The sequence below is a fragment of the Anser anser genome, assembly GCF_964211835.1.
Source record: "Anser anser genome assembly, chromosome: 1".
Classification (NCBI taxonomy): domain Eukaryota; kingdom Metazoa; phylum Chordata; class Aves; order Anseriformes; family Anatidae; genus Anser; species Anser anser.
Window position 1 is genome coordinate 45,674,591 of NC_139720.1, and position 12,079 is coordinate 45,686,669.

Consider the following 12,079-nt stretch of genomic DNA (forward strand, 5'->3'; position numbering starts at 1 on the left):
GTATGGAATTGTTATGACCTTTCAGTATTTTATTGCTGACTTTGAAATCAGGACTTTTCTACTTAACTTACCTCGTTTACTTCCCTTCAAACCAAGTGTTTTTGGTCCCAATGAAAGTTCTTAGGCTTAATAGATGTTCTAAGTTACATGTATTGAATCTTAGAATAGTTTTAGGCAGGTTATTTACAAGTGTGGCATAAGTATACAGGCACAAATGTTTTTTAGTTCTGTCTGGTGTGTGTGTGATATTTAGAAAAAAATGGTTTTGTAGGAAAACATCTGCACTTCAATCAAACACCCTTGTCCCTTGTTTATGGTATTTCTGTTGCAAGATAAAGAATGCCCTGAAGGATATAGCCTCAGCTGTACTATAGCTAAGCTAATGCTAAGCTGCCCATCTTTCCATTTTTCCTTTTTTGTTATACTTGTTTTTTACAGCTAAAAAAACGATGTGGGAACGTCTGACAGCTCCTGAAGATGTGTTTAGTAAATTGCAACGAGAAAACATGGCAATTATTGAGAGTTACGGGGCAGCTCTCATGGAAGTCGTCTGTCGTGATGCTTGTGATGGTCATGAGATAGGCCGGGTAAATAAATTATTCCTCTGCAATTACTGTTTTGTTTGCTTTAAAGAACATTTTACTACTGTGTGGAGAAGGAAAATTTCATGAGGTAGAACTAGAAAACATTCTCTGTAGATACTTGCTCTATGTCACATTTCTGTCCTACCACTGATTCTTCAAGTTGTTAAAAGTAGGTACGTACATGCATATTAATTATTTTCTCAAACAGGTTTGTGTCCCTTTGTTTAACAATAAAGGTAGTAAGCACTGCTGCAAAAGATTGTAGGCATAAACTGCTGTGACTTTTATATGTTATCTTTAAATCATGTACTTACTGCTTTATTTTCTCACTTTGGGAAAGTTTGGTAACTTGAGAAAGAAATATTGAGAAAGAAATATTTTCTGACAGGAATCTAGTCAAAGTGCAAAATAGTTTTACTTAGTAATTCTGCTTGTAGCAATACTTCATTAAAAATATTGTGGCATAGTTAGCAAACAGCATCTGTAATATTTTGTTAGAGGATAAGTAATAGAGGAAAGGCAATTGGCTTGTTCTACACTAAAATGTCAAGAAATCTTAGAATATTTTCCACATAAGGGGTTATGCTTGTAGTGCAGAAATGCACTCTGCTTTTAAGAAGCTGTTAGAAGCAAATCCCTAGCATTTACTATTTTTAGGTGTTTGTTAGTAATCTCATTAGTCTAATAGACTTAATTCTGTTTTGTTTTTTTCCTTGGTTCAATTCTGTTGGTTTTTTTTTTTTTTTTTTTTTTCCATCCTAGATGTTGGCATTGGCTTTGCTTGATCGTATTGTTTCAGTAGACAAGCAGCAGCAGTGGCTATTGTATCTCTCCAATAGTGGCTACCTGAAGGTGCTTGTGGATAGCCTAGCAGATGATGATGCGACTCTTCAGAGCTTACTCACACCTCAGCCCCCTCTACTTAAAGCGCTGTACACCTATGAGTCCAAAATGGTAAGAGCACTTAAGGAACAATTTTGTGTTGTTTTTAAATAAAAGTTGCTTGTCTATACTTTACATTGATTGTACTCAGAGATACTGTACTAAAATAATAGTATTTGAAATGGTGCTAAAATAGAGACATAATTTTAATAAGTGTCATTGTTCATCTCCAGTTGTAAGTACTTATGTTTTTCCTTTGTTCTCTAGGCATTCCTCACCAGGGTAGCTAAAAGTCAGCAAGGGGCTTTAGAACTGTTGAGGTCTGGTGTGATTGTGAGGCTGGCACAGTGTCAAATATATGACATGCGACCTGAAACAGACCATCAAGGGTAAGTGTTGGTTCCCTGGCTGATTTTGAAACTGTAATACAGTCCTGGGAGAACGTGACATCTTTTTATAGCTATAAGTCTTTTGAGTAAGTATTTGTGGGTGTATTTTCTGTGTGTGTTTAGTTTAAAACTTTAAACCTGTTTTATTGAGAGGAAAATTCCAAATAACTGGGTGTCCAGTTGCTTATACTATGTAAAGTCCTATTTGTTTGATTACTTATATAGGAATGGTCCATGTGTTGTTAATAAATTTTTTATTAATTTAGACTGTAATGTTTGAAAAACAACCCACTATACGTGTTTTGGGGATTTTGTAATTGATTGCTGAACAAAAGGTACAAAGTTCATCCTCCCCTGAGGTGCACTAGTAGTAGAGTAGTGAAGTAAATGTAATTTCACGTTTAAAAAAACATTACAGTTATGTATTGCTTGACAAGATTCTTGGCGTGTTGCTATATTGTTGGTTATTGCAAGATGACTTAGAGATCTCAGAGAAGAAAATCGCGTATTTAGGGGAAATCACCGTGGCTGATTTCAAACCTCAGTCTTTGCTTTTCATTTACAGTTCTTAGTGACACAGTGTTGGTTCAAACACTTTGGAAACAAGTAAGACTTAGACAAGTAAGCAAGTTTGCCAATGACACCAGGCTGTGTGGTGCAGTTGACACACTGGAGGGAAGGGATGCCATCCAGAGGGACCTGGGTAGGCTTCAGAGGTGGGCCCGTGAGAGTCTCATGAAGTTTAACAAGGCCAAGTGCAAGGTCCTGCACCTGGGTTGGGTCAATCCCAAGCACAAATACAGGCTGGGTGGAGAATGGATTGAGAGCAGCCCTGTGGAGAAGGAGTTGGGGGTGTTGGTTGATGAGAAACTAAATATAAGTCAGCAATGTGTGCTTGCAGCCCAGAAAGCCAACTGGATTTTGGGCTGCATCAAAAGAAGCATGGCCAGCAGGTCAAGGAAGGTGATTTTTCCTCTTTATTCTTCTCTCATGAGAAGAACTCTCACCTGGAGTGCTGCGTTCAGCTCTGAGGTCCCCAACATAAGAAGGACATGGACCTGTCAGAGTGAGTCCAGAGGAGGGCCATGAGGATGATCGGAGGGCTGGAGCAGCACTCCTGTGAAGAAGGGCTGTTCAGCCTGCAGAAGAGGAGGCTCTGGGGAGACTTTCGTAGCAGCCTTCCAGTATCTAAAGGGGGCCTACAGGAAAGCAGGGCAGAGGCTCTTTGTCAGGGAGCGGCAGTAGCTGTGTGTCAAAAATATGTTGATTTTCCAATATAAACTCAGTTCAACTACAAGGCTATTATTGAAATATGAATGTTTGCAGATTCTTGAGGGTAGTTTTAAGTCAAGGCTCTGCTTCACTAGTGGGCCTTACTTCTCTTTATCTTTTTTTCTTTACTTTTTTTCTCCACACTAAACCTCTTAAGCATGTATGGAATGAGAGATCCCCCAGTCTTCATTCCTGCTCCAGTGGAACGCTATCGCCAGATTCTTCTCCCAGCCCTTCAGCTGTGTCAAGTGATCCTCACATCCAGCATGGCACAACACCTACAAGCAGCAGGACAGGTAAGTTCCAAAAGATGCTAGTTACTGCTTACTCAATCAAATTATATGTTGTCCTGCTTTGGAAGTAAGCTTTTCTAAAACATTTTCACTGGTATGGGAGATCACTCTAAAATTCTCACAGGAGTAAAAGCATTGTGTCCTCTTTACCTGATGCTAAATTTTGAGACAATCATATTTCTCTTTTCTTCTTGTGGTACAGGTTTTGCAGTTTCTCATTGCCCATTCAGATACTATTCAGGCAATCCTGAGGTGTCAAGATGTTAGCGTTGGATCTCTCCAGGAGCTGGCCTTCCTGACAGGAATAATCAGCAAGGCAGCTTTGCCTGGTAGGAACTGCGGATTTGAAGTCTGTTACCTACATCTGCATGAATCTCACTTTGTTTTCTATGAAGCAATAGCATATCAGGGAATACGTACAACACACAGAATTCTCTGGAGATGTTCAGCTCTTGAAAAAATAGGGAAATGTTAAACTATTGTTCTTGAAGTAAGTATGGTGGATTTGCAGTGGACACGGTGTCCAGGTTAATGTGCATTTGACTTCCCATTTTCTTTTCATTATGCCAACTGGCAGTAAGTACTTTTTGTCTTTGGGACCATTTGCAAATAGAAGTGTTCAAAGTGCATGTGGTATCCTCAAAAGGAACTTTCATTCGGAAATTCGGAATTTGAAAATTCCACAACTGAGAAAATGAAGGCAGAAATCTTTTGTGTACCCATATATTTGTTATTGTTTTCTACATTTGTATTTATTTTGAAAAGAAAACTTCCAAGAAAAAGTGCTGTGGAGGACATTCAGGAGGAATGTCTGATTACAGTAGGATGGAGCGCAGAGTTGTAGGTTGAGGCCAAATGTTCATTTGCTTACAGTATAACAGCTGCAATTTTCATGCTAGCCTCCCTCCCCCCATCTTTTTTTTAATTAGTTAGCAGAACAGTAAGCTACATAGCATGCATACTAGCTGCATTCATATCTGAATATCTTCCTCAAAGAATGAGAAAAATTTGTTTCGCTGATTTTTTTCTGACCAATGCTTATATTTAAATGTATATACTGCATAAATCTTTTTTTTACCTTTAAAAAAAAAAAAACAGTTAATGTCTGTATCTTTTATCAGGAGTGCTAAATGAGCTGGATGTTGATATTAATGAAGGGACGCAGATGGAGCTACAAGGACATATAGGTCGATTTCAGGTAATAAAGTTACCCGCTTAACACTTGTCCTTTTGGAATTGTGAGTGTAGATTAGAATTGCTTCCTGGTTTTGTGCTCTGACTAATAGCAGTTATGAAATGGATGTTTTCCAGCATTAAGAAAAATGTGCAGTGCTTTTTATTAGTAGTAGTTTTGTGGTTAGTTTTGTTGTTGTTTTTTGTCATTGGATTTTGTTCTGTGTTTGCTGTTGTTTTGAAACAAGTAGAAAAGACACCACTTGGCAACACAAGAGTTAGGTCAGAGACTTCGTTTCCCTCCCTGATTTAGGATTCACCTTATGTGGAGGAGGGCAGTTTGAACTCAACACCATAGTATGTGAACATAATGCAGAATATTGTTACAACTTTTGCCCCAAGCATGTCTCCAGTTCAACAGTGTTGAGCATCGAACTAGTTAGATGTTAGCAGCGTCTAACATGCTAATATTTTATTTCTTTGCTTCCCTTTTAAGAATAACCCTGTCTTAGAAACCAGAAATAAAACCAGGATAGAGTAAGTCCTATTCAAAAGCTGTAACTGCAAATCTTTTTACAGCTCATCATTCAGCAGTGTTTTTGAAGCTTTGCTATCCATGTCAGCAAGGATGTTTGTAAAGAAGTGTTTATTTGAAAACTGTCTGTAGACAGAACTGTCCTATCAGATATTTCTGGTTGCCAAGAGAAGGATGTGTTCTCTGGGTACTTTGATAGTAACTACTAGATCGACCAGCCTAAAGCAAAGTAGCAAGCTGTAAGTGATTGCTGGAATGCTGGGGTAGTTGTTTTTCTGCTATGTTATGTCAGCAAGAAATTCCCATGGGAAACAGTAGAAAGGTTTCTTGTTGTAAGGAGTTTTAATTAGTTAATTTGAAAACTGAGCCGTTCTGAGCAAAACTGTACAAATCCAGTCATCTGTTCCTGTAACTTTTGTCTTTGGTATGTCATGTTATTTTCATCAAGTAATTAAAGAATTCAAGTGTTTTACTTTTTTCTAAAAGTAATTACCAGTAAATCTTTAATCTTCAGTATCTTCTTTAGCATTCCAAATAAAACTGACTTCCAGTCTGAGGCACTTTGATGATTTTAACAGCCATATGTAAACTAAAAGGAGATTTATAGATTGTTGCTCCATTCTATGAAACTATTCAATTGCTTTTCTGCCCTCTACTTCTACGCAACTCATTATCTTCAGATTTTGTTTTGATTTATAGTTGAAGGTGTTTTAAATGGGTATAGGTAAACCTAAACTGACATTGATACTATTCAATATAACAGTCCTAAAAAGATGTAAGACATCATTGTGAACTTCTAAATCAAATTCATTTCTCAAGGAACTGTTTTAGGGTGCCATTAACTTTTAAATTAAGTAAAGGTGAATTAAAGCATTGTGTTTTTAAAGATATAAATGTAGCTTTTAAAGTTCTAAAATTTTTATGTGAACTGCTGTCTTTCTTTTATATGTTAAGGTGTATGTATCATTCTTCAGCTTTTAAAAGTGTCAAGGATCATGCACATCCTTTGTTAAGGTTTTAATTAAAAAAAGTTTGTTTCTCATGACAGCGCCAGTGTTTAGGACTTCTAAGTCGGTTTGGTGGTTCAGACAAACTGCGTCAGTTTAAACTGCAAGATGATAACTCAGAAGGAGACAGAGTGAACAAGAGGGATGAAATTGAGTTGGCCATGCAGCAGGTGAGGACACAAGAAGCTGTGAGAGCCTTCAGTCTCAAACTGTGAAATTTTACCCGTTGTACAGATTTTTTTAGTTGAGGTACTTTCACATGATTTTGACTAGTGGTAATGTTCTACACTGCCTTTAGTTTGGTATAGGATCTCATGTTTCATTTCTATTCAAAATAAACATTGAAAGTTTGGTTATTTCAATTTGCATTAGCAACCATTATTGTTTTAGACACAAAGTCTGTCAAGTTCAAAACTTTAAATCGATCGGTAATTTTCAAAATAAGGGCTGGATACAGAGGGCAATAGAATAATGGAGAACACTAAATGGAAAATGCACAAGAAGAGTTAAAAATGACCAGAAATTGCAACTAGTAGGTTTGGGAAAGAGGTGAGGTTGCAAATCCTGGGCTTGAAATAGAAGTGAGGCTGTAACTGATCAGAAAAAAGAATCATCACATTCAAGTAAGTAGAGAGAAAGCAAAATGTTGTTAATTGACATTTATACATGTAGTAACTTGCATGCTGTCTTTTTTTCTTTTTTTTTTTAGATCTGTGCAAACGTGATGGAGTACTGTGAGTCACTTATGTTGCAAAGTGCCCCCAGTTTTCAGCACACTGTTTGTCTGTTCACTCCTAGCCTGTCAGAGACAACCAACCGAGATGGGCCTCGTCAAGGTGAGATTTTGGCATGCTATTTTTTGAGATTGAATAGCGACATCTGGGCTAGCATGAAATTACCTACCAGAGGCTGTAGTTTATCTTACACTTTAAGTCTCTTTATGCCAATGCTGTAGCTGCTCATTTTCTTATACTGTAATAAATGCATGTATGGCCTTGCACTCCACCAAATAAGGGAACTAATACAAGTTAAAACAAAAGTGACGAAAAATGCTTTTTAAACCAATTCCCATTACAGCCTTAGAAACACATATATCAGTAAAATAATGTGTATGTAAATAAATAGTATAAGACGGGAGAAGGTAAAGATTTAATTTTTTTTTTTCAGCAGCTGTGCTAGATTAAGTTAGGTGGAACTAGGACGTTATTGATGACATGTAAGGTGCATTTTGATGCTGACTGGAACTCTTCATTATGGCACGTGGCAACAGGTTGTGGTGTGCTGTTATGTAGTTGAGTGGTTAAAAAATTTACATAGTATGTCTTCTGGTCTAGTTAAAGTTTCATGTGTTACACTCAGTACTTACTGTACTGACTGTCTTCTAGTACTGCAGACACAGAACGTTTTGCCTAGACTTTAATTTGTGTAAATTCTAAAACAGAAATAAAATGTAAACTTGCAAGTGCATGTTTTTCATGTCTTTCACTACGTTATTGACAGAGAAGATACCTTATTGATTTCTTGATTTTTTTCGTCATTTAATTTGATTTTTGTAACTTGGTCGTATTTTTCTAGATACACAAGCTCCAGTGGTTCCGTACTGGCGCTTGCCTGGTCTGGGCATTATTATCTACCTGCTGAAACAGAGCACTAATGATTTCTTCAGTTATTATGATAGTCATCGTCAGAGTGTTAACAAACTGCAAAATGTGGAGCAACTCCCACCAGATGAAATAAAAGAGGTAACAGTTCTGCTGACTCTGTAGTCTTTGTGCTTGCTCGTAACTGAGATATAGCTCAGGGACTCAGAAGCATCTTAGGTAAGTAAATAGTTCCAGTTCTCTTGCATGATCTTTCCTGCTGTTGATAGGAGGGTCCATAGGATGGGCAGCATAAAATTTGGGGGAAAATATTGGGCTTAGCTCTGTAAAAGTAGCACATGTTTTTTCATTATACTGGAAGAACATTGCTAACGCTTTGGGATTGCTCATCATGTATCCTTCTTGAACAAATAGATGTAACTTTTGTAGTGTTGAGTAGCTCTAACTTTTGCATCAGTTCTTGCTGAGATGACTGGGTTACAGAGAGAACGGCGATTTTATATAGAAGAGGAATCACTGTCACTATCACAGTGAATTAATAAACTGACTGATAACCCAAATGATGATTTTTCTTGATACAAAAGTTGCTTGGGGATACATTTAGTTTATTCATTTTTTTGGTAACGAAGCTATGCAATTTAAAAATAGAGACCACAGTTCTGAAGAAATAGTAGCTAACATTTGATAAATAATTTTATTTGCTTATTTCTTTCATTATTCTGCTCTGACTTTCTACCTTGTTTTTCCTCTTCTTGTTACAGCTGTGTCAGTCAGTTATGCCAGCTGGGGTTGACAAAATCTCCACTGCCCAAAAATACGTTTTGGCAAGGCGACGCCTAGTGAAGCTAATAAACAACCGAGCCAAACTACTTTCTCTCTGTTCTTGTATCCTTTTAAAACTGAAATGACCCTAAAGATGCTGTTCCAGAAATGCGGAGAAATAGGAACAGATTCTTTTTACTGAGAGTTTTGACCACTTTGAACACATTATTAGGCAAAATGGAAATTTGAAATTCTGAAACTTAAAATAGTAAGAGTGTATTGTTCTGCTACTGTCAGGCTGTAAGTATTTTTAAATTAGTACTCTGGCTGGAAGATGAGGTTAGTGATAATTCCCATCATGGAGACCCCGCTAGGACGTTCTTCAATATTATGATAAAGCACAGCTCTTAAATATTATCACAATATTGTATTGCTAATATTATTACAGCCCAGCTCTTAAATTTAGTATCCAGAACCACTAAATATGTACACATATGTACAGGTGCAGTGGCAAAAGTGCTTTGAAAAATAATTGAGATGTGTGTCTGAGCAAGTGGAGTTCCCAGCATTATAGTGAGCTGTGCATAAGCCTTTTCTCATAAACACCAGCAATTCTATGGAAATAACTAATCACACACAAAATAATTGTCTGCAGAAGATTGGAATTTTCCTCTGAAACCTAGCTTAGGAAAGATGTACTCTTGCAGAAGCACCTCTTGTAGCTTAAGATATTAGTGCTACCTCCAGCTTTACAACCTCAGCTCTAATTCACTATTTCTGCAACTGAACTACCATTACAAATCACATGAGCACTGATCGTCTGCTCTGGTGCAGAGTGCTGGTTTAAAGCCTCTCCAGGTTGAGCACAGCAGTCATTAACCTAACCAGTCACTAACCTAGCCAGTACTGCACAGAAGCAGGTAAGGAGAGAGCATGCGGTCCATTACCAGGCCACAGTAGTGGGGGTTGAACCTGCTGTTGGAGGAAGTTACAGATGGTTGAGGTAACATCTTCAACTGCTTCAAAGTGATTGTGTAAATAGACTTATATAGTGAATGTACTATCTAAGGACAACATATTTAAACTCCTTCACTTAGATGTGTGTCTACAGATATTATAGAAACCTGTCTCTTCATTCTTTGGCGTCACCTGGAACACTATCTACTGAACTGCATACCCACTGACTCCCAAGACCCACTGCTGTCTTCCAGGACATCATTTAAGAGAGGAAGACTGCAAGGTAAAATTTCTGAAACGTTGAGGTGTCTTTGAGTAACTCTGATGATTAAATTTAAAACTGATTTCGTTACTATTAATATCTTGCCATTTGTATTTAATGAAGAGATTTTGTTTGGTTTTGGACTTATGTTTCTTTTTTCCTCTGAAGAATTGACAATACAAATATTGTTGAGTCACAGGCTTTTGCGTTTTGTTACGCATATCTCCAAATGAAGTATTTTTGTATTTATTTCTGTTAAAAAAAGTAAAGTTTAAATAATGTAATCAGATCATCGTCCAAAACAATGCATATGAAAATGTAATATAATAATCTAAGATTAAATTAAAAATTAAAATGAAGACTGGTGTTTTTGGAAATATTTTTAGAAATGTAGGCACTATTGATTCACCAGAAAAATTTAAGTGTGTTGAATTTTGGTATTAAAAAAAAAAAAAAAGGAATGGAACTAAGTCAGAAAGAGAAGTGATCTGGGGAGTCTGGGGAGGAGCTTTTTGCAAAGTGCCATGTTGTATGCTCAGAATTATTAATGACTGTTCAATGATTTAGGAAAAATACGTTAAGTACAAAAAATACTTTAATTTCTAATATACGAGTTTGGTGACCAATTTTGAGTATTGCATTTTAAAATAATTTTATAATGATGTGGAAAAAATATGTTGTTGAGTGGCCAACATAATTTTAACTTCTTGTTTTCTATCACTAGATTCCTTTGGTTCAGAGCCCAACTTGGATTTCAGCAGTGGCCTAAATCGAGTGAGCCAGCATGATATAGATCAGGTGAGATTTAACAGTCTGCCGAGAAGTACAGGGTGCGAGTGATTGCCATACAGCTATTGAGAGCAGTCTGATCATAATTTTCCCATCTATACCTGTGGTAACTGTGGTGGTTTTACCCAGCTCGGCAGCTGAGCTCCACCACAACTGCTCTCTCACTCCCCCTCCTCAAAGGAAAAGGGGGAGAAAATAGAATGAAAAGGGCTCAAGGGTTGAGATAAGGGCAGGGCGATACCTCAACAATTACTGTGACGGGCAAAATAGTCTTAGTGTAGGGAGATTAGAAAAATACATTGCCTATTACTAACAACCTAGAGAAGTGAGAAACGAGGAAAACAAACTAAAAACACCTTCCCACCACTCACCCTCTTCCACCTTCTCCTGCTGAGTGGCACAGGGGAACTGGGAATGGGGGCTGTGGTCAGACCCTGACTCTTCATCTCCGCCACTCCTTCACGGTCCCTCTCTGCCCCTGCTCCCCGTGGGGTCCCTCCCACGGGATGCCGTCCTTCCCGAACTGAGCCTGCGGGGGCTGCCCACAGGCAGCAGCTCTTCAAGAACTGCTCCCACACGGCTCCGTACCACGGGGTCCATCCCCCAGGAGCAAACTGCTCCAGCACGGGTCCCCCACGGGCGGCAGCTCCCCCCAGACCCCTGCTCCTGCGTGGGCTCCTCTCCACGGGCTGCAGCTCCGGCCCGGGGCCTGCTCCTGCGGGGGCTCTCCATGGGCCGCAGCCTCCTGCAGGCCACATCCACCTGCTCCACCGGGGGCTCCTCCACGGGCTGCAGCGTGGAGATCTGCTCCGTGTGGGACCCATGGGCTGCAGGGGGACAGCCTGCTCCACCAGGGGCCTCTCCACAGGCCGCAGGGGAACTGCTGCTGCCTGCCTGGAGCACCTCCTGCCCTCCTGCTGCACTGTCCCTGGGGTCTGCAGGGCTGGTTCTCACTCCTCTCCCCCAGCTGCTGTTGTGCTGCAGGGGTTTTTCCTTTTCTTAAATGGGCTCTCACAGAGGCACAAACAACATCACTTATTGGCTTGGCTGTCTGCCAGTGGTGGGTCCCTCTGGAACCAGCTGGAACTGGCCCTTACCTAACATGGGGCAGCTTTTGGATTCTTCTCACAGAAGCCACCCCTGCAGCCCCCTGCTACCAAAACCTTGCCACATAAACCCACTACATCAGCACCAGCAGTAAATAATTTAAAACTGATGAAGTGTTGCAAAAATTTTTAGAAAGTATTATGAAGCAGGTAGCAGCTGCATTGCTGAACACACATTTTCAAGTCTTAATATACAAAATTAAATGAAAAATGAGCTAGATAGACTGTTAGGGAGAAAATTAATCATTCTTTTCCTTTTATAAACCAGTCAAGTGGTATGTATTTTTTAATAATAGCTCACTGAAAACATCAGTTATCCTTGAAAGATTTGCAACATGAGGGCAGGATTCCTGATTTTCTGTGAATCTATAACTGTTGGGAGCAACAGGTTGACAGCGGCTAGGCCGTAGAGAAATGAGATTGAAAAGGGTAACAGAAACTGAGCAGACTATAAAATACGAATGCTA

At 39.0% G+C, this 12,079-nt stretch overlaps 1 protein-coding gene across 2 annotated transcripts in view; it reads left to right on the forward strand.

Moving 5' to 3' along the window:
• The window catches only part of NUP205 (nucleoporin 205), a 51,561-nt gene that overhangs the window by 38,853 nt on the left and 629 nt on the right, over positions 1 to 12,079 (forward strand). For both annotated transcript variants that reach the window (XM_083821203.1, XM_083821202.1), the window contains exons 31-42: positions 439 to 587; positions 1,347 to 1,538; positions 1,734 to 1,855; positions 3,285 to 3,423; positions 3,623 to 3,749; positions 4,542 to 4,618; positions 6,177 to 6,305; positions 6,845 to 6,971; positions 7,711 to 7,877; positions 8,498 to 8,621; positions 9,610 to 9,738; positions 10,442 to 10,515. In XM_083821203.1, the coding sequence (XP_083677329.1) occupies positions 439 to 587; positions 1,347 to 1,538; positions 1,734 to 1,855; positions 3,285 to 3,423; positions 3,623 to 3,749; positions 4,542 to 4,618; positions 6,177 to 6,305; positions 6,845 to 6,971; positions 7,711 to 7,877; positions 8,498 to 8,621; positions 9,610 to 9,738; positions 10,442 to 10,515 (1,556 nt within the window). The remainder of the gene's footprint in view (positions 1 to 438; positions 588 to 1,346; positions 1,539 to 1,733; positions 1,856 to 3,284; positions 3,424 to 3,622; positions 3,750 to 4,541; positions 4,619 to 6,176; positions 6,306 to 6,844; positions 6,972 to 7,710; positions 7,878 to 8,497; positions 8,622 to 9,609; positions 9,739 to 10,441; positions 10,516 to 12,079) is intronic.